Source organism: Apaloderma vittatum, unplaced genomic scaffold, assembly GCF_000703405.1.
Source record: "Apaloderma vittatum isolate BGI_N311 unplaced genomic scaffold, ASM70340v1 scaffold26828, whole genome shotgun sequence".
Classification (NCBI taxonomy): domain Eukaryota; kingdom Metazoa; phylum Chordata; class Aves; order Trogoniformes; family Trogonidae; genus Apaloderma; species Apaloderma vittatum.
This window is the reverse complement of record NW_009731793.1, coordinates 60,293-83,133: the sequence shown is the minus strand read 5'-3', so window position 1 is coordinate 83,133 and position 22,841 is coordinate 60,293. Positions and strand designations below refer to the sequence as shown.

The window sequence follows — 22,841 nt, the reverse complement described above, 5'->3', positions numbered from 1 at the left end:
CCTGCAGAGATTGCCTCAAGTCACCCGATATGCTCCTGTGTTTACAGTTCATGTTCACACTTGTTTGATTTAAAGCTATTTCAACATTCGCTTATTCTTGATATTATTCTTCTTTAGAGGATAGTAAAAGACTTCAAATTTAAAAAAACTTCTTATAGGATTAATAAGCTTCATTGTATAAAATAAGTATGGAGAGAATGTTATATACCTATGCAGTTCATTCATTTAATAGATAATTTGTGCCATCTCAGTCTGCTAAAATCCATTAATTGTAGAACTGCAAAAAGCTTTGCAGGATGATCTCAAACTGTGTTGTTGTCCAGAAGAAAGAAATGATCCAATATTATAAATGTTAGTTGGGAACAATTAGCTTTCTGAGCAGGTTCCATTCTGCGTGATATATGAATATCTTTTTTTATATATATATATAGTTGAGGAAAAATGGTGCACTGAGAGTGTTTTATGTTCAGAGATTGAAGAGAACTTGTTCATACCAGTGGATAAATGCTAATTTTGAAAATGAGTATGGATGCCATTTTGTGTGAAAGGGATTTGGGAGTCATTATTTTATAAACATTCATCAGGGTAATTGTGACATAGTAAGCTGAACACACAGAATTTAGAAATAATTTTTTTGAGTAATTTCTGTTGTATTTACTGAGCTTCTGGTTAAACAAAAGAATTTTCTGCTGGGATGGTGTTCTTCAAGTTTGAGAGACAGAGTAAGAGCCACACAAGTTTTGGAAGGTTTTCCAGTTATTATGTATCTTCACTGTTTAACAAATTGCAGTTTCACAAGCCAGATGAATCTGTGCTAGAATTCAGACCTTCAAGATGTTTGATGATTCCCGGCAGCATATCTAGTAAATTAGCGAAAAAATCCTCTGCAATGAAGACTTCAGTTGACAGATGTGTTCTGTGTTGCGAAGAAAGTTTCTACCATGCACCTGAAGTGCCCGACCAGCAGGGCCTATGTGGTGTCACGGTCGTGGGTGCTCCTAAATTGCTCTGTTCAACAAGTTGGGTCCATGCTGCGTTGGGTTTGGGAGCTCAGACTTGTGCATCGCGCCTGCCCAAAGGTGCCTGGGGGCATCTCCTTCCCTAAGGACTCTGTCTTCTGGAGGGACCCCTACTCTGGTGGCACCCTGACTGGCTTAATAAGCCCTCTTGGGACTTGGGAGTGCATCGCTGCAAGACCCCGCTGGAGCCCAGCAGCATTTCAAACCTGCCTGTGGCCATACATGGCTATGGAAACTGCCAACAAGATACTAGGTGCGGAAGAGAGGAAAAGAATGAGAGGAGAAACCTTATTTTTTGGTGAGATGAGAGAAAGGCAGAAATTGTCTTCAGCTCTAGGTCAGGCTCTGGAGAGCTACTTTGATATTTTTCTCCCTCACTAGCTGTTGTAATTCATTTTAGCCTTAAGACTACGTGGGAACAACTTCCCTTTATTATTTCTTAATTCTCCTGTTGGATTTCCAGCTGTGCTATAGTTCAGCAGAATGGTCTGTGAGGAGCAGTGCACCCAGATCTCTCCCTTAAAGCTGTTTCATGTAGTGGAAGATGCAGGGTTTCCACTAGAGCAATACAATTTTCCCATTTTTGAAGACTTACTAGATGTCGTAAAAACTTATCTGCAACAAAGAGTGTATTGTGGAGATCAGCTGATGATAGTTAATCAGACTGTTACACATATTCAAAGAAAGTAATTAATTGTCAGCTATGACTAACAGAAAATTAAATTAGGATAATCATTTGGGAATACTTTTTTTTAAGCAATTTTATGTTGCTTTAACTGTAAAACAGGGACAATTTGAGATGTAATTCAAAATTATTCTTTATTTCTGTCTGATATTTTAAAACTATCTGAATATCTAATGGAAATTATAACATTTCTATACTTTGTTCCTAACTTTCTTGAAATTAATTTTAATGCTAAGCTTCAATTTGTTTTCCTGTGTCAGTTTTAATGGCAACATAGTTACAAAAACTGCCCATTCAGGAGAAAATATATACAAATATTACAGTCTGACTTTTGTAATGGCCTTAAGTGTAGGATTAAGTGGTGATTGTCAGTGTCACTGAACTGAAGAAACTAATACTTAAGATAACTAATACATGTAAAATGCTTTAAAAGATGCAAAAACTTTTTGAAAAATATCCTATTGGATATACTTTTTATATAGTATTTTAAATGGAAGCTATTGTATAGTAAGAACTAAAATGGACTTTTACATGAAGGTCAGTTGTGTAGTAAATTATCCTGTTCGCATGAGCTAGGATAGGAAGAGTAGGAATTGAAGATCGTAGGCTTGCAGTGACACACCAAAAGGTTTCATGGTGGTGTTTGAATAACTGCTGTGAATGATCTGGCTTGGGGAATAATTCTTGAGTAACTAAACAGTGGAAATGATGCAGTGTGACTCTTGAGAACTTCAACAGTTTTTATCTTTTTTTGAGAATAGCTCTGCATACTTGCTAACAATACTTAATGCAACATGGTAGAATAAACAAAACAAATTCTAATGTTGCCAAGCAAAGAGCCCAGTGGATTACAAGGGGAGGTGGGGTGGGAACAGTGATGCTAGTCAGTGGTATTGTTTCAAAACAATACTGTGAAAACTCCGAATGTTTTTCTCTCTCTCTTTTTTTTTTTTTCCTATTTTTCTGTTCCTCTGAAAGAAGGACCAATCAGAGAAAATACCTGAATTCATTATATGGACGGTGGGCTAAGGTTATGCTAGTTTGAGCAGCCGCTTCCCTCAAATGCAGTCGTGAGCCCCACTGTAGCTTGCCATTGGTGATGTGGGGTTTGTGAAGTGCAGGATTTCTTCTTCTTAATTAATCTTGCAAGCCCCTCTTGTATTTGATTGCCAACAGGTTGTGTCCAGCCTGAGCTTCTGCGTTGTTTGACCCTGTTTGTTTACAGCATGGGCCCATTAATAAAGTGCTGTGACTCACAAATGGTGACATCTTTGCTTGGGGGACGATTGGTCAGTAAGTGTGTGTCACCATGTGCCGTGCGGTGTCCCCTGGTCCCCATCAGAGCCCCCCACTGTTGCAGTCTGAGCTCTCTGTAAAACGGATCCTTACTTACTGCTGTTGGCAGTTTTAAGGCGAACTGTCAGTCATCTCAGCTTCAGAAATGGTACTGCTAATCCTAAATTAGACTGTCTCCACCTTTGGAAGGCTTTGAGGGTGTGAATAAGACCATATTCTGTCTTGTCTGAAGTGTCTCAGTAAATGTAGATTGAGGAGAAGCTTCTGTAGTTCGAGCATTTTAAAAATTAACTGAAGGAGTGAGAGTAAACCTTGGAAAGCTTTCATGTCTCGATCTCAGAACAGATACAAATATTTTTTTTTGCTTTTGGTTTACAGCTGTCAGGTTGTTTTCAGCAGCAAGGCACCCATTTTCTGTTTAAGTGGCGTAAGAGGATGTCATTAATTTCATATGTACATAGAGGAGTGTTTAGAGCAGAGGATTAAAACTCTGGAGCTCAGTGAATGAGTCACGTAGAGAGCTCAGGCTTCTCTTAGAACCCCAGCATTGTTTTTCTCCAACCAGACTGGCAGAGAGATGATGTTTGTGGAGAAACTTGAGACCTGCTTATGGGATAATACATTGCTGAAGTGAGAAAAAAGCAGCGTTTTGCTAGCATTGGTCAGTGGAACCAATCTCTAATCGAACTGGCTAAAGGTAGTTTTGGGGTGGCTTGGGTTTATCTGTTTAGATTTTTGATGTGTGCTTTTTTTTTTCCTTCCCCCGCTGTTGCTGTTCTCCTTGAATGCCTAAAAGCTGGTTGTGGAACCACACCTGCCTCGTCCAGCTCAACATGAGAAGAGCATATTCTGCATCTTCTGTCCCATTTGGAGCAGAGCCACAACGATTCAGGCTTTCTGATTAGACAGGGAAATTTTGTCTTCGTCCCGTCTGAGACTGAAACATAGCAAGATTTTGATCTCTTTCTCTTGATTTGAACCAACAGTTGGCTTCAGTTAGGTCACATAAAAGTTAAAAAAAAAACAACCAAAAAACAGAACGTGAAAACTCGGAGATCAAACAGGCATTACTGCATTAATTAAACTGTTTCAATGTTTATGGAATTTAGAATTTGGGAAACTACTATTCTTGAAATGCAAAAATATTTTCTGGTCAAATTGATCTTGTTTATGCTGATAAGAAAGTAGTTTTGATAAGCCTGATTCAAGATTTCTTTCTTACCTGTAGCAATACAGACAGCAATGGCAAGTCTTTAAGACTCTTCTTGCTGTATTTACGACTTCTTTTATGTAAGCAGGAAAAAAATAATCTACTATCTTTTTGGAAGGAGATGCTTGACTATTTACATTTGTTCTTTTAGTTGTTCTTGCAGAATGGATTGTAAAATTTTAAGTTTCTGAGGTACTGATACCACTGTAAGAGAGAAGACTATAGTTTAAAAAATCTGGCAATGTGTGAAGCATTTCTGAAGGGGAAAAAACATAATAAAATCCTTGGGGTTTTTTTTAAGTCTTGATTTTTAAAAAGTGACTATTCATATATTGAGAACTTCTGTGTATAAGCCTCCCACATGCCTGTGGCAGAATATCTTGTAGCATAGTGGGTGGGGTGCTAGAACTGATTTGCAGTTTTCCATAAAATTTCCTAGAAAATAAACCTACTCTCTTATTGCAATGTTTTTCAGATTGTTTGTAAGCCAAATTTTCATGGGTGTGGGTAAAGATGAAATTAGTAGGTTTCTATACTGACTAAGAGTGTAGTTTCAATGACTAAAGTCCCCTGAATATGCTGACACAGTTCTGTAGCTGTGTTTTTCCTTGTGAAATCAGTGGAGGCTGGAGCATTCACTCTGCAAAATATACAGTGGTGGTACTATTATTTTTAAAGTTCTGTGGTTTTTTTTTTTTCAAGACTAATTTTTCTCAAATTAAGAATGAGTTCCATTTTCATATCTGGAATGTGAAGAATGATAGAAGCTGTTTGTATCGTAATACCTAACACTAACAAGCTAAAATGTTAGCAGATAAGTACTTTAAAAATCTTATTAATGTGATTACACCTTTTTAGGAGTGAGTTGTATTTTACAATTTTTGCGGAAGTAAACTTCATTTTAAATTACACACAATGTAAGACTAGAGGACTTTTTTGTAACTTAAAATTTATCTGGCCAATCACTCTTTGAAATTCATACACTTTACAAGGGCGTGACTTATTTCCATGACTTGGACAAAAAAAGGCAATCTAAATATGACTAAGTTCTGCTCTGTAGTTAACTGAACATTCTGAGTACTCCTCAAACTGAAAATAAATTCAGCAGTTATTATTTTTAAAATATTTTAGATACTAGAATCTTCAAACACATACTTTCACAAGTAAATTGATGCTTTATTAAGCACAGCTTGAATTTAGTTTTAAAATTTAGAACTGTAAACAAAATTCTCGCAATATATACAAAGTAGTCTTATGTGAAAGATACTTGTATTTTTAGCTGGTGGGCTCTTCTGAGGTTTAAGGTCTTTTTTTGTCTTGTTTATTAAGACTTAAATGTTCAATTCCTGCAAATCGATTAAAAAATTTTATAAACCTGACAATGTTTAATCTTTATGGCAGTAGTGCTGGAATTCATATAATACAAGTGATTAATGTGGTCCTGAACAGATATTCAGTATTTTTTAGGCCACCGTTTTAGATATCAAACTTTCTGTATAAAACTAGAGAATAATATAAAACTTTTCACAGAATTTATTCTAGAAAAGTGTCCTCAGTTCTTAGCAAAAGCCCCACAAAATCCTGGCCTCTTCCTGCATTTACAAGTGAAGCTGTGAGGCTTTCTGCTTCTCCACGTAGGAAACAGATTACGGAGAACTTCTGAAGTTTGTGCTTAACTCTTAATGATTATTAATTATTTTTTAAACTGTGATTCTGGTTATTCTTAACAGATGCAGTGAACAGAAACACGTAAGTGCATGGTTATCTTTTGGCCAGATAAATTGAAACTTTTTTTCCCCGGTTCTTAATAGACTTCCTCATGCAGCTAAAAATATTGTAGTTAAGTGGGAGCAGGAAATTTCGGTAATAGGTTTCTCTTTACTGTTAAAAGTTGGCTAAAGGACCACGAAACAATAATCACAGAACACTGAATACAAATTAATGGGAATATAGGTTAGATGTTTCTAAAACTAAACCACTGAATTACTGTCTTTTTCCAGTTAGGTGAGTTCCTCCTCCACAGAACTGGCAAGTAGAAGGAAGAGTAAGGTTATTGAGGGGCTGAAAACCGCCAAACTGAGGGGAACAAACCTGATTTGTTTGGTTTTGGGTTTTGGTTGGTTGGGGTTTTTTGGGGGGGGGTTGGGGTTGTTTTCTTTTTTTAGATGCAGTTTTAATCTAGACTTTCTGAGTGGAGGTGATGATGAGAGCAAATGAGCCACTGAAGTGGCTCTGAAATATAAAGTGAACAAAGCGTGGAAGTTTTTTATATGGGGGAGCTGTACTGCGTGCAGTGCCTGGAAATGTTTTTGTGGTGCTTTCTATATGGAAGAACTCAGTATTATGCTACTTTAAATATAACTTTAATCCTGTATATTAATTCAGTAGCTTTATCTTAATTATCTTTCACTATAGTCATCTATCCTAACTCCTCGTGTGAAATGACCTTTTTTTTTTCCACTGCTTGCGTCTTGTGGTATTTGAGAAATACTCTTTGCTACATGACAGTTTCTTTTAAATATTATTTTCGTAGGTTTCTTTCCACTTCCTAAAATTCCACATGACATTCAGGTGATGAATATTCCTCTTTATATTCGTTTTAATAAGTTAAAATGCTAGGTTTTGTCTAACATTTTCTTAATAGTGTGCTCTTTGAATTTTAGACTTCTGGACAAATAAGATGATACATTTGTGCAGGGAGACTCATAATTTAAAAACAAATTGAAAACACACTATAAGCATCTAATATACAAGACAATTTTAAAGACTTTTTTTTTTAATAGCATACCATATCCAAACAGAGTTCTGGGCTAGTAGTGTAAGGGGTCTGGGTTCTTCTGTAGCTTCGATGTGCCTATTTTGTTTCTCTAGAAAAGATGAAAAGTTTACAAAAGCTTAACAAATACTATTTAAAGGCAGTAAAATCTCTCCCCCACAAAATCTGTCTTCTGTGAGCTGTTTAGTATCATTCCGCAGGTTTGGAATTGAGAAGGAGGCTTTGGATATATGGATTGATTCGGTGTAATCCTGCTTTGTGGATCAAGGATTTGTGACAAGTGTGAGTTTTGTCTTTTGACCTTGTGGGATGAGGAAAAGGCAGCATTAGACCCCACTTGAAAAGGAGTCTAATATAGTTTTGGTGAAAATCTGCCTTGGAGAGCCTGATAACAGCTCAGAACTATTTAGAAATTTATTATTTTTCTTCTATGTAAGTTTCTTCTGGTAACATTTTCTCAACTGTTTTCCTGTCAGGAGCAGCTCCTAGATTTCCTCACGCCATTGTCATGGCTTAAATCCTTTTTCTTGGGCTGCAGCAGTGAACGGACCAATTGCAAAACCATTTGTTATGGGCTTGTTCCCTGCTGATGGAGGTCCACTGATTGATTAACTAATAACTAAAAGGGTTAGTTACAAGTTAAGAAAGAGTTGAGAATACTGGATGAGTAGTTAAAGATCTAGACAGCTCACTAGGAACCACTTTTTCTTGTTCGGAGTTAGCAAAGCCAGAGCCTCGAAATCACAAGAGCAACTTAACCAGAACTCACCACATCCTGGGATGGCTGCTGTGATGAGGGCAGAGACCAGCTGAGATTAACTGAGGCATTTAGTTTGCTGTCAAGGTTTCTTTATAAGACTACACATAGGCTACATGATCTTTTTTTCTTTCTTCATCATTGTGATGAATTTCTTTAAGGCATTTATTGGTGGACTTTTGTTCTGTAAAGATGGACTAAACATTAGAAGGTAGCAAAATACACTCTTAAAGCCATTCCAGAAATTACAGCAAGGTTATTTACACAAGCTAATTAATAAAGTAAGTTCTGTGGTATAAAAATGAGCCCAGGATGGTGGGAAACTTATCTCTCCTTTCACAGGAAAGTTTGGGAAGGGAAGATCCTGAATCACTGTAGTTAGCAGGGCTTGAGAATAGAGTTTGTATCTCTCATATCATTCACCAAGTTGTGTAATTTGCGCTATAAGCTAAAAGCCTACTCTTGGTACTTTACTACGATGAAATACAACTCACTTTTGGATTGAAAGCGTGTTTTGTTGTCCCTCCCATAAATGCTTTACGAGACAAACTGCGCGATTAGTTAATATCAGTTCACGAACTTCATGATCAGTTTAGGCAGTGATGCCTCTGTAAGAACTTGCTCCTCAGAATGCCCTTCATTACTGGTTTTTAGAAGGTAGGGCACCTCAGAGCTTTTCCTTGCTATGGGGAAAAAGATGGGAGAACTTGTGATGGACCGTGTAGGCAACGACATGCAGGTTTACGACATGAGAGAATGGAGACTTGCCACGTTACCGACTGTCGCTGTCTGGGTCTGTATTCATTCCCTAGTTCCCAGTAGGAAAGTCTTTTGAAATAAATTTGGGTTATCTTATACTTAGTCTGGCAACAGGTCAGGTACCTAATATGTAATTGAAATCTACTTGAAAAAAATAATTTCTCAGATCTTTAATTTTGGAAATGTACAAACTCTTAGTAAATTACTTTAAATATTTAAGTGTTCTTACCAAGTTGGAAGGCTTCAGAGAAGCACTTAAGCATTAAAAATGCATTTTAATGTGGGATATTTAGCTCTTTTACATTGTTAATGTCAATGGGAATAGGTAACATGTTAGGGTTGGTTTTTTTGCTAAGGATTTTGCAAATTAGTTACAGTGGTAAGAATGTGAACGTAAGTGTTTGTAAATTAGAAATGATACTGAGACTGCTTTTTAGTCAGATTTGTAGAAAATGTAACTAGTGCAGCACAGTCCAGCATATGTGGTTAAGTGTTTTGCATATTATTGTATATAACTGCATTGATATTTTAGTTTTTTCCCCTCTTTAATTCATCGATGTGTTAATTTAAAAAGTACTTTGAAAATAGAAATCAAAAATTATAGTAAATGTAGTTTTTTAAACTACTAAGAAAAATGCCTTATCCTGAGGATTATTTCATGGTTTTGTGCTGCAGCAGAGGAATGCAGTGTGTGCTGTATTTAATTCTTTGTTCTGACATTGAGATATTACATTTTTGGTTTGAATATGTAGGTAAATACATCTGCTTCCTTACTGGAATATTTTGATTTGTTACTTTGCTTTTTTGTTTCGTTCTTACTGTTAGTATTGAAAATAGATTTGTCCAGGTTTGTGTTTTTAGTAAATAGCCTGCAGGCTCTTTTGTGGTATTTACATAAAGGAAAGAGCTTACCAATACCAACACTTTTAAGCCTGGCATTTGCAGAAATGTGTAGAGGTGATGGTCACCTCTTGGACCCTCTTTCTTTATATGTTCCTCCCTCCCAGAAATCTTATTTCAGTAGCTCACTGAGGCTCCTGATGGTGGTCATTAGTTTAAGGTTCCCATGGAAAACTGCCTTTTTCTTTAAAACAGATTTTAGGAGCAGACCTACGGGCAGTTGCTAGTACTAACTAAAAAATTGTTTATTTGTGCTAGAAAAACAAACCCCACAGAAACCAGAATGCCAAGCTACAAGTATTTATCCACTCAAAACTCAACTTTATTTTCCAATGTGCTGGACTAACTCTTCTTTTTTTACTTAACAAAAATCTGACCTAAGTCTATATTCTGCGGAGGTAAAAATCCTTCCTAAAAAGAACAGGCTACCCTTGTTTGTGCTTAAAGTGAGAAATGAGCGGTGCGGTGTGTGCTCTGATGGCTGGGGCTGGGGCTGAGCGAGGAGATGCCCAGGCCCTGAAGCTGTTATAACTCTTGTAGAGTGAAAATAGTGGGGTAGTCTCAGTGGTATTTTCCCTTACTATTTCTTCAATAATTCAAGAACTGTAAAGGAAGATTATGAGTAAAATATCAGACCGGATAGTTTGTGCCCAAGGCATATTTTAAGTTGTTTACAGTATACTTATGAGCCTAAACCATGGCCAGTGTGATTTAATAGCTTCATGTTACTTGTACACAAAGTATTTTAAATTTATTCATTTATTTATTTATTTATTACTTGACTAATTTCAAAACCGTTTTCCTCCTGAAGGAGTTAATGAGGGAGAAACTTGGAACCAAATTAAAGTTACAAGTTGAACTGGGTTTCAGGAAAATAGCTGGAGTGTTGAGTTGTACTTATTCACAAGGAGAACAAAAGAAATGTCTTTCTCATAGCTCCGCACGAGGCCGATGCTCGTACAGAAACGAAGCATCTCGAATCACAGCATCGAGCTCCCTCCTGTAGAGTGTGCCGACAGTTAGAGCCCGCTTAATTATTTATTTGAATTGCTGAAACTCCTCAGTTCAGATCCATGTGACTGTTTCCTGAACTCACTGTGATCTCTGAATGTGAGGAGCAGATGCCTCTGCCGGCTGAGCAAACGGTGCTTGTGAAAGGCTTCTTTCTGGTCAAACGGCAGATACATCCTGCAGGCAGCCGCACTGCTGTCCTGCTCTTTGGGAGTCTTCCAACAGAGAGAAGCGCTGGGAGGCTGTGTCAGGGACAGAGGGTGGAAACCGAGGCGTGGGGCAGTGCTAGGAAGTGAGAGCGATCAATAAAACCAGAAAGAAGGAATACCCAGCAAGTGCTTTGTCAGATGCTTTCTATACTGCTCGTGCAGGCTCCGTGCTATCTCGTGTTGGCGGGGTTGCATGTGTGTGTCTGCGTGTGATGGGGCTGCAGCTGTGCGGCCTCTCCTCTCCTGCCTTCCCCCAGATCACGGCTGTGTCTGACACCAAAGCACTGTCACTTAAAAAAGAAATTGGTATTTATAACTCGGTGTATTCTAATCAAAGAGAGAGAATTAGGTGGTGAGATAATGTGTGTAAAACACTTAGCATCTTGAACACCAACGGCTTTTCCTGTGAAACACATGCTGTGAGGAGGGAAATAAAGCTTAAGTGCAAATATTTAGAATACGTGTATCTTTATTTTAATTCACGAAGACTAGCTGAAAAGCACAACTGTCTGTTTTTCAGAAAATGAGAGAAGTATCAGTGTGAGTAATGGAAGTGTCTTGTTTATTAGGATGCACCCATCCTCTAACTACAGCAGTGTCAGAAAAATTTGCATTTTAGGGTCATAGTATATTTTCACCTTTCAATGCTCTGGTGTTTTATACAGATGAACTTAAAGACCTTGTAAGATATTTACTGCAAAAGGATGCTTGTATTAAATCACATTTGCAATGCTAAACATACTCTGTGATTTTCTCAGCTTCCTTCCTTCTCAAAGTTACAGTAAATAGTAACTCAGTAATCTATTCCTGTGAAGCAATCTTCTTTTATATATTCTCCACTCTTTTGCATTCAAAAAACTTCAGTAGCTTCTATTTGATCCTTTTGATTAATCGCTATGTTGGAGGAGTAGTATTTCTCTTTAGGAGTCTTAAAGATTCATTGTAATCCTTTTTTTTTTCATCGTTTCTGTATGTTAGCATTATTTATGTCATTTGAATTAATATAAGTCTCTTCTGTATTTTTCAGGTTCAAGCCATTTTTTCCATTTCAAGCATTGCCACCTGATGAATATGAAGATCGAGACCTCTGTATACAGGATTTTCTGTTGACAGAAGGTCGATTAAAAGTCACATTAATTGAATGTACGAGGTATGTTTTGTGGTCTTTTGCTCATACCTTAAGCCAGCAAGTACTCGTATTTCTGAAGTTTGTAGCAATTATAGCTGTAGGCCTGTTCTGATTCATGAAGTAGCAACTTTGGTCTTGCGATTGTGCTCTAATTGGAAATTTATTTTTTTTAAGTAAAAATGAACAAATTAAAGTTGCAGTAAGTTTCTGAGGCACTTCTGTGGGTGTGCTTTGGCCTTTCTTCCAAATATTGCCTGGTTACAAGCTAATCTGTGCCTCGGGTTATTTGTTGTGTTGTGTTTTTTTTGTTTGTTTGGGACACCAAGTTATGAATCTCTTTCCAGGACAGCGTAATTGTTGTAATTATCCTATTGTATTATGTTGCAAGCAAAGGGAAGTAATTGTTTCATTCAGTTTTACTTAGATTAATCAAAATAACTTTTATAAGGCATTATTTATTATCTTTTTCTTGAACAAAATAACAGAAAGAAAATCTACTTCATTGAAAAGTATTCTCTTTAAAGCTGGAGAAAAGGTGTGTGGGCTCTTGGTTTGTTTGGGGTGTTTTTTGTCAGACCTCTTAATTCTCGGTTTATGTTAGATCTTATCCAAGTAGTGATTAGGCTTTGATCTAGTTGTGTGCTGTTCTGTTCTTTATGAACTAAACTCTGATTTGCAGCAAGGCTTTTTGTATTTTTGCCTTTTATTTTTTTAACCTGTTCTTTTCATTGCTTGTATTAACCTATGAGTCCTCTTTGTACTTTCTTTGTGTAGCCTTGTGCAAGTGTTTGAACTGCATTTGCTGTACTAATGTGGTTTATCAGTGCCATGGATTCCCCAAAGATATTCTTCTGCTTCTAGGGATTATGTGGGCCACAGCAGTGAGTACTTCTTTGTAGTAACATCACTGCAGTCTCAAATCTTGGTCCAGTAGTGTGTTCATTTGTATTATAAGAGGACCCCAAAGAACTACCTTAAGTTGTGTGCAGTTCTTGCTTTGGAAAGTGGCCTTTCAAATACTCTGCCTTTCCTGGATCTGAAACACTGTGTAACATCACCAACGTATCACTAGAGTGGTGTTTCTTTCCATTACATTTAGAAGCCAGATTGCTCGGTTTGACATCATCATTTGACCTCTCGGTGTTTTTCAGCTGTCACAGATGCTTATCAGATGGCTGAGAGAGGATGCAGTTGCTGGCTTGTCAGGTCTTTCAAGCGTCAGGTCTGACTTAATCTGGCTGGTTTATGCAGCTTGGAGTTTCTTGACACGCACTTGAAAATTATGGCTCAACAGACACTTCTCAGTCTGACTCTTGGTCCCGTAATAATTGCTCAGATCTTCACGTGTCCGATCCTTTTTGAGCTAAACAACTCCAACTGCTGTCCTTAGAGTCCCCCTGGCAGTAAGCATTCTTGCTTGCTTTGCACCTGAAGAGAGGATTTTAGTACTGAAAGAAGAAATATGCAACATATATGAAAGTAATAATGACAGAATTTCCCATTTTCATCACCACGGTATGTGAGCCAGTGGGAAAGTTGCCTGGGAGCATTCTCAGTTGTTCTTTGGTAGTGCAGTGCTGCCTGCTGAAAAACAGAGATTTTTTCACTCATGGCTGCTATAGGGACCTGAAAATTTTTCTTGGCAATCATTCTCGTTCCAGAAATGAAAGATCACTTTTATTTCTGTGTGGGCTTCAGTTTTGCTCAGTGCCCCCCCAAAAAGTTTTGTTTTTCTCTCAGTACAGTAATTATTCTTTTTGCCCTTTTTTCTTTTCTAATTGCAGGCTTGACTATATCAGTTGTCATGCTATTGAATGAAAAATTAACTTGCACATTTTAAGAAGTAAATTAATGAAAGTTGTCATGCTATTGAATGAAAAATTAACTTTTGCACATTTTAAGAAGTAAATTAATGAGAGGATGAGAACTTTGGTGTAAATAATAGGGAATATGTTTTGCAATTTTTTATCTGACCAGTTGAAAATGTAAGTTTTCTTGCATAAGTGCAATGCCCTTACAGAACCCCATGCAAAACTGCTGTTGTCATTACCTGAAATTTTAAGGAAAAGGGAAAACACAAAGCAACATGCTGTTAAACTGTTAAACTGCCTATAAACTTAAATTATATTAGGTGAGAATACTCTTTCAAAGCTATGCTATCAGGTGGGCTTTCTAAATTAGCATTTGTTTCAATAGGAAAGCTTTGTGGACAAGGAAATTTTCCTACGATAGTTATTTAGTAAAATACCACAGAGTGTACCTGAGACTGCTTTGTCAAATTTGGAGTTTTATGGATTCTTTTTCTTTTGTCTTCAAGTGGACTTCAACTCAAGTGTGCGGCAGTGGCATCTTTAAGTACGTGAATATTGTGTCTGCTTTTGACATTCCTAAGATCTGCTTATTGCAGATTTTAAAATACTTGCAAATGGAAAGACCATGGTTGAAATAAAAAAAATTAGGAAAGGATTGTAAAGGAAATTAAATTCAGCTTGCTTTTACATACCTGGTAATAAATATTACTAAAGGTTGGTGTGTGCTTTGCCTGCTTATACCAGATTCGTGCTAGATTTGTGGATCAATAATTTAGCCTTTTCCTACAAAAAGCAGGAAACCTGGTAACTTTGTTATTCATTCTCCTTTCTGGAAGACTGTAAATACTTGCTGAAGTTCTTGGCTTGGCCCAGCTCCGAGTTGAGGTGACCACAGCCTCCACGTGCTTCTGTTCTGTATCACACACTTCGTGTCTTGGAGTCCCCGCAGGTTTTGAACTGAAAAGCAGGACAGCTACAAGCAACCATTTTCAAATCCACAGCTCCTTCTCTACCTCATGCTCACTTGCTACAGGGAACCATCCAATTTATAGTTGGCAAAGTAAGAGAGAGTGACTTTCTATATGCACCTTTTAATTACTCAGGTGGTAATTTAATCCTGTTTCTTTACTGATCTAGTTATAGCTGGGGTTTTAAACTTTGTTCCAGGATGTCTTTCACACATCCCTTCATAGTGATTCACAGGCTTGTGCTCTGTAGGCCATCAGTATGTCCTTAATACACAGTTGTTGTGGGTGGTTGTGACACAATCTTAATGCCAGTTTTTATCTGCAGCTGCATTATAAAATGCATTATCTCTGTTTGTGTGCTTATGGATGTATTATTCAAACAAAAATTTGCTTACTGTGGTAGCAGTTAAAAATGTCCCCTTTGTCTTTCTAAAATTACATATGGAATTCCAAACTCCAGTGTGAAGAACTCTTCCAAGTATTAAATCTGTAGTTTTGCTGTCTTGTGATACCCTTCTTCAAGTCGGATGTTGGAAACCTAATGTAAGGTGAAATCTCATTATGGCTCATTGTTTTTCTTGTGATTTTTACGATACAGTTCTGGTTGGAAATTGTTTTATTCCTGTTCCTAAGCTACCACCTGTCCTTGTTGTTCTTAGTTCCCACAAGAACAAGAGAGCTAAATAGCTACTGTGTTGATAATTTAGCAGGACAGTAAGTACTGCTGAAAAACTCCTAAAAAGTGTGTCTAGATGACCAGAACATGAACTATATGCAAGTGATGATCAGCTGTGGAAAGACTGAACTTGATTCTAATGAGAAACTGCTGTGTAGGGTCCTGCATTTTCGTCACAGCAACCCCATGCAACGCTGCAGGCTTGGGGAAGGGTGGCTGGAAGGCTGAACGGCGGAAAAGGACCTGGGTGTTCTAGTTGACAGCCGGCTGAACATGAGCCAGCAGTGTGCCCAGGTGGCCAAGAAGGCCAACGGCATCCTGGCTTGTATTAGAAATTTTGTGACCAGCAGAAGAAGGGAGGTGATTGTCCCTCTGTACTCAGCACTGGTGAGGCCGCACCTTGAGTACTGTGTTCAGTTTTGGTCACCTCAGTATAAGAGAGATCTTGAGATGTTGGAGCGAGTGCAGAGGAGGGCAACAAAGCTGGTGAAGGGCCTGGAGAACAGATCTTATGAGGAGCGATTGAGGGAGCTGGGTCTGTTCAGTTTGACCAAGAGGAGGCTGAGGGACGATCTCATCATGCTCTACAGTTACTTGAAAGGACATTGTAGAGAGGTTGGTGCTGGTCTCTTCTCACAGGTAATTAGGGATAGAACCAGGGGGAATGGTTTAAAGTTGCAACAGGGCAAGTTTAGGCTGGACATTAGGAAGAAAATCTTCACGGAAAGAATGGTCAGAAACTTGAACAGACTGCCTAGGGAGGTGGTTGAGTTGCCATCCCTGGATGTGTTTAAGTGTCGCTTAGATGTGGTGTTGGGTGATATGGTTTAGGGGTGAACTTGTAGTGTAGGGTTAATGGTTGGACTCGATGATCCTGAGGGTCTTGTCCAACCTGAATTGTTCTATGATTCTATGATTCTACTCAGAAGCCAACTCCTAAAAGCAGAACAAGAAAGCCACATAGGGTTGCTGGGGAAGGCTTAAAAATAAGCAAAGATGGTATGTTCGTCAGTTCACGTCACCTTGAACAAACTTAGTCTTGTCCCGACAAAGTGCCTAAGCAGTTGATTCTAGACTGGATTTCTGCTTAGAGGAATCAAATCAATAGTGTCTAGACAAATGAGTGCTGAAGGTCAAGCTGGAGATGAGGTTGACAGCTGCTGCTTGCAGCAAACCTTCCACCTGAGGGTGGGGTTGCAGGATACAGCCACTCATTCCGAACTAGAAACAGTGGACACTTTGTAAAGCAGGTGTGCTGGGTACCAACCCCAGTGGGATCTTCCCCTGGCGTCTCTCCTGGGCATTCACGTGCTCAGCTAAAAAGCAGTAAAACAGACTCTTCATAGAGAGACGCAGAAGAGAAATATTTATTCGCCTCTCCTTGCTGCAATGCAGGTTAGAGAGCTGTCATAGCCAGAGGTATGTTCCCTTGGGATTGACGTAATTTTACCTATTCTAATTGTTGGTGACAGTCATTTTCAAAAGCTTGACTTAATTTTTGAAGTATATTTGCTATGTATCTCCACATCTGGAAGACTAGACACTTTTCAATCATACATATTTAACTTAGAAATATTATTTAAGAACATCAAGATAAACAGAAATCTGACGCTTTTTTCCAACAACTTTTGTCTATATAAAAGGCTGTGTAACACATCACAATCACAAAGAAGATACGTAGGATGAAAATCAAATGTGTCAAATGTATCTAGAAAGTTGGAGGGAGGGGAATTAAAATCTAATAGCTCTTTTGAAAGAGCAAGGTTCGTTTGAGTTATTTATCTGCTTCCAGCTACTGTGAGAAGCTGTGTACAACTTTATTGCCATTCTATTGCCTAAGGTTTATTTGTTTTTTTTTCTTTTAATAGTACTGATATCTACCTGAAAAACTTTATAGCCTTCTGGAACAGGGTGTGTTGCATGAAGAATCCCTCTGTCATTATTATGAATGTTACAAAAAATTACAGATATGAGAGGGTCCCAGTTTTGTCAAATAGAAAGAAGCAGTTGTAAACTGTGACTTTAATCTGCAGTAACACTCTCTTGAACCAAGAGCTGCAGCATATTGTGATGTTTAGGACAAGAATAGAAGACTCTTGTGGCTATTGTTGCTTTTAAAAAAACCAAATTATTCTTTTATGGGAAAATCCTAGTCTGCTGATTGAACGCTTTATTTTAAAAAAGGAAGCACAATAGCAAAAAACAACCAAACAAACCCTTCAAAGATACCCTCAAAACACCCACCCAAACCAAACAATCCCACCTTCCACTTAAAAAACCTCACAGAACACCCCACCCAAACAACCCTCCCAGCTAAAAAATGTAAATTATATTTTATATTTATGAAGTTCTTCCACTAGAGGGTGGCAGTGTCTTTCCTTTGGTGTAAGGCCGTGCCTGTTGAATCTTCTGTGTGGCCTTTTCTGTGTGTACAGGTTAATAATAATAATAATATATGAATAGATGAATAATAGATAATAAATGAAGAATGGTGAGTTTAGTATTAAATCTGGGATATACATAACAGTATTACAATTCTTACCGTACGCTTTTCTATTTCAGGTTACTTATGTTTGGATCCTATGACAGGGAAACGAATGTTCATTGCACGATGGAGCTGAGCAGTAATGTTTGGGAAGAAAAATCAAGAAGTTCTATTAAAACGGTAAAAAAGGGTATAATCTTTGCATATTGTGGTATGTCTTATGCTCTTAGTACATTGTCTAGAAAGAGTATATCTTTGGACAATCGAGTGGGTAATATAGCAGAAAAAGACAACCTTGAGACGTAGCAGACCAATCATTTAGTTTTTAAATCCCAAATATTTCACCATCAAATTGACATGTATGGATAACATCATGTTCAGTTGTCACAGCTGTGATTGAAAAGGTACCTGGTTTGAATATGCTGTCAGCTGTCTGTCTACATTAAACCAAGTAGTGTCAAATTTTTCTAGTCCCGTTGTGTTTGGATAGGGCAACGTTTAGAAAAAGCTGATTCGCCTGTCTTTCACTGCCCTGCGGTGTATTCCCGTCTGATGTGGGTGTTGAAGACATGTGGGATCAGGGCAGCTTCTCTGACCAACTTCCTCCTTTTCTCCTGCATTTTGTGAAAACGGAGGCAATTGGCATAGATCTCTTTTTTTAGACCGTATGAATCCTACCCTGTCTGCTAAAGAAAACTACTTCAAGTGTCTGCAAATACAGAGAATAATTTTAAGTTAATCTTTTACTAATTAACATAGTTGATAATATGAGTTTAGTAGCATACAGCCTACAAATTGCCTTTTTTTTCATTTTTTGGGGAGTTTGATTGTGTGTGAGGATGTTACCTCTTTTAAAAATTTACTTTTCTTCTTCAAACAAGAGGTGGAATGTATGAAAGAGCCTTTCAGTTTCACATTAGAGTGATATTGTGGTACTTACCTTATTGAATTGGACTTTTATGCTGAGCAATAAGTAATGTGTTTATTGGAAGACAAAACAAAAACACCAGAAGCTTTAAAAAGACTTTGTTAATAATTGGTTTAATGCAAAAAAATCACTGGGACAAAACTCAGTGTCCTGTGTTTTACTCTGCTGTCTGAGTACAACTAGTTGTAAGCCCTGTGCTTTTGTTTTATGTGGCTGGAGTGGTGGCTGGAGACCAGCATCGTTCTTCCACTGGAGCAGCAAGAATCCAGATTTTCAGTGTCTCGTTCAGTTTCTGCAATTAAATTCCGCTTTGCATTGTTTTAAAAACTTCTTGTAACAAATGCTGTGATACTTGTTTTCAGCTTACTGTATATTATGTTTTGCCAAAAAGGGTGTATGGCTGCGCAACATGGAGAAAAAGCCTCTTTTTGTTGTCTCAGCTGCTGTGTTCTTGGTCAAATGAAAGATTTGAAGGGAGGGTAGATGTTCTCTAGAGAGAGGCGCTTTCTTAGGAACCCATAAAACTGGGTGGCACTTAGCTTTCTGAGTGTCAGGGAGATGAGAAGCAGCGAGCCTGCAGCTGCAGAACAGACAACACACTTGAGAGAAGAACTTTCCCGGAGCGTGGTGCAGCAGCCAAAGCTCCTGGAAAGCCATGGCGACCCACGGCTGCGTTCTCCAGAGCTTGCTCTGTCTTGGCCCTATGTGTACCTGCTCCTAAGGTGGGTTTATGTGATTATGAGTTAGCCTTGTCAGCTCCCTGAGTGGGTTTGCTTCCTGATAGCTCCAGTGGAAAGGAAAAGGCAGGATGGGATGGTGGCACCTCCAATTATTTTAAGCATGTCACCAACAGAAGTGATGGTATAAAGCATTCCAGTGGTCCTGAGAGGAATTACTGAGTTAATTTAACTCTAGAGGTTGCTAGACTAGTCTAGCAACCTCTAGAGTAGAGGTAGATTTGAGTAATTTGTTTTCAGACCTTTTTGCTTAAGCTGTTCTACGTATAAGCTTTTAATTTTGTTTAACTTGGTCTAGTTTGTTTTGATCTAAAGGTTTAAACTTCCTTGCATGATCACGTAAAGATAAGGTAGGAGCAATTCAGGCTTGGTGGTATGGCCAGTTCATAGTCTTAGTCCTTTCCTAATAATAGTAAATACTTCAAAAATTTTCCAGGAATAAGCAATACTGCCAGCTTTAAAAACAGGCAAACAAGAAACCCAAAACAGCCACACAAAAAAACCCTGAAACAAAACAAGAAAAACCCCACCCACAAAAATCCCAAATAAACAATTTCAGAGTCTTGACCAGTTCCTTTGAATGCTTACTCATGTGAATGATGTTTTTTGTTTGTTTTTTTTGGGGGGAGGGATAAGCCATGTATGAAACCATACACTGGTTTATGTTCCAGCAGTGTAGGTCGCAATACACTGATTTACCATTATGCTTCCCTGGACAAATTAATTTGTGCTAATTTTTAGATAACTTAGAGTGGCAATATTGAAATATATTCTTTTAGACACTAACAACAGGAGAAGAAAGAAAAAACTCTCTGCAGACAGTCTGACACGGGTGTGTTTGTGACAGCAGGTGGCAGTAGGACTAAACTGATGGAGGGTGGAATGGCTCCTTTTTAAAGCTACGAAGTATTAGGAGTGAGATTCTCAAGAACCTCGTCTTCCATTTCGGCATCTAAAAAGAAATGGCAGGTTTCTAAAGCTCCTGAAGCTTTTGGCTCTTCGGGTATCTGTGTTGCGCTCAGTCCTTCGTTAAGCTTCCCTCAAACGCCTCCTGCCAGAGAGCAGAGGCTCCTGGATCTGAGCTGCTGCATCTTTAGCTCTGCTGTCAGTACGAAGAATTCACTGTGCTCAAAAGAAAAATCAAGTCAAGTTATAAAATGTTAGATTTCTCACTGAGCTGCAAGAGTATTGCCAAAGATCCTCAACAAAATAAGGGTTGCTAACACACTTAACACTGAAATTTAGTTTTTTTTCTCAGGAATTATAACTGTGTGAATAATTAAACAGGAAGCTATAAAGACAAAAAACCACATCGTGATGTTTTAAAAAAAAAAATTTCACTTGTACCTTTAATTGTGATGTTTAGCTCTAATACAATGCTAGTGATAAGGCAGCAGATTGTGATACTCGATATCATTCTAATATTAAATCCTTCTTTCAATGCTCACATGTGCAATTATTATTTAAGATGAATCTGTTAGAATAAAAGAACATGTCGGAATGATAGACTAAGTTTAAGTGAAAAGTAGAAAAATACGTTCTGATTTAAAAGCGTGTAATTTTTGTAAGTGTCACATAGGCATGACAGCACATCCTCTGATTCAGACTGTGTTCCACAGTGCTGCTGAGGAAAATTCTCATAACTTTCTATGCTTCCTGGTGTTTTAATTCTTTTTATTATGTTAGCAGTAGAGATAAAAGATTAGACAGGTTTAATACCTCATAATGAATTTTGGCGAGACTTTAATCTGGTCCCATTATTTATGGAACATCAGTAGATGTCAAAATTGATTTGGAAAAAAGATGCTGTATTAGTGAATGTATCTAGAGCATTATTGAAGTGTCTGTTATAATACAAAGGTGTCTCAGGCTTCTGTTTATCAAATCAATCTGAAAGACCAATAAGAATTCAGAGAGGTGATTTGGCACATTCCTGTGTGACACATGTAAACATTCTTACATATCTTAATTAGTAGTACGTGCTGCTGGAATTTACATTAGTAATCACTGTACTGCTATGTACAACTTAATTATGTGTATGGATAGGATGTGGTAATTAGCATTAGCAGCGTTATATTACTGACAGGTGTTCTGTGGCTAAATAATTAGATATATGCCTGTAGATATTAAATGGAAACTGTGTCATAGATGTGAATGGTTATGTCCATCTAGCTGCCGGTTAACAATATCAGACTGATTTCTAAAACCAAAAACAATTGTTCTATTTTTCCTTGGAGCCTATCTGCTTAGAGTGGACCCAGCCTTGTTCCACCTGGCGAGAATCTCGCTGCCGACGTTACCTGTGCCAGCACTTCACGTGCAGTGTTGTGAAAGAATAACAGTTTTTCAGCAGAAACTGAAGTTGCTCTAGGAATAAAAGGAAAATAGAGTCTGCTATCCTTAAAAATCACAAAGAATGGCCACGGAAATGATCTTGAAGTATTAGTAGCAGACACCTCGAGGTAGCTTTGTGACTGTAAGTACCCCTTACGTTGCCTCTGCAATGCCTTGACAGCTCTGTGGACACTCAGCTGGCCCGAACGTGGCAAGTGCTGGCGCCTCCTCTGGTTCTCGCACTGTGGAGAAGAATGAACTGAGAGTTTAGTTGTGTCAAAATGAGAATCCTGTTTCTTAGGAACTGCTCTGCATATCTTGGCCATCTTGCCTTTCTTTAGGTACTGATTTTTCTGACAGATAAAAATGTAGTTTTCTACAAATTGTAGAGACTATTGCAAGTAGATTGGTATCTTCTGATACTCTTATACCCAGGCAGCACGTCCAAACTCTGAATGGCCTGTACTTGATTGTGTGAATGGGAAGTGATGGGGGAGAGGTGCTCCACCACTAAACAAGATGTATCCATTCCAAGTTTTAAGTCTTTCTTTTTTTTTGTGGAGATTCAGGAGCACAAAAGAATCGTTATCCATCTTGAAATAGGTTAGATAATCTAAGAAAAATCTGAGGAAACACCTTTAAATTCTGCTTTCAACTAATACAGTGTCTGAGGTGGTACTGTAGGAATAGCCATGGTTTTCTATTCCTAAAGGTAGTAAGTATTGGGGATTTTTTGGTGGTGGTGGTTTGTTTGGTTTTTTTAAATTTTCGGAACCCCCTTCTGTAAATACTTACTTAATACTAACTAAATTTTAGCAATACAGAAATTGCATTTCATATTCTGCAAAGTAAAAATTTCCATCTAAATTGTCATCTAAAACGCCATATCTAATAGCCTGTAGGATTTACTTCTGCAATATTTGTCTCAGGAACTTGCAAATATCCTCTAGACTAAATAACAGAAAGAACTGAAGAATTAAGAAAGGCATCCCACTACTTTTTTCAGAATTGTGCTTGACATTTTCCCATGTTCATTCTGAACATTGTGGTCAGTTCTGGAATAACTGAAGGGGAAGATCGGAGGCAGTGGCTCTCAGTATTGTACTCTGAATTTGTGAGCATGCATACATCCCTTTTTTGGCGAGGTTATC

The 22,841-nt window shown here is 38.0% G+C and overlaps 1 protein-coding gene across 1 annotated transcript in view; it reads left to right on the top strand.

Moving 5' to 3' along the window:
• The window catches only part of PDZD8 (PDZ domain containing 8), a gene marked incomplete at its 5' end in the record, with an annotated part of 57,180 nt that overhangs the window by 7,938 nt on the left and 26,401 nt on the right, over window positions 1–22,841 (top strand). The window contains 2 exons of the mRNA XM_009875319.1: window positions 11,650–11,772; window positions 17,769–17,871. Coding sequence (XP_009873621.1) covers window positions 11,650–11,772; window positions 17,769–17,871 — 226 coding nt within the window. The remainder of the gene's footprint in view (window positions 1–11,649; window positions 11,773–17,768; window positions 17,872–22,841) is intronic.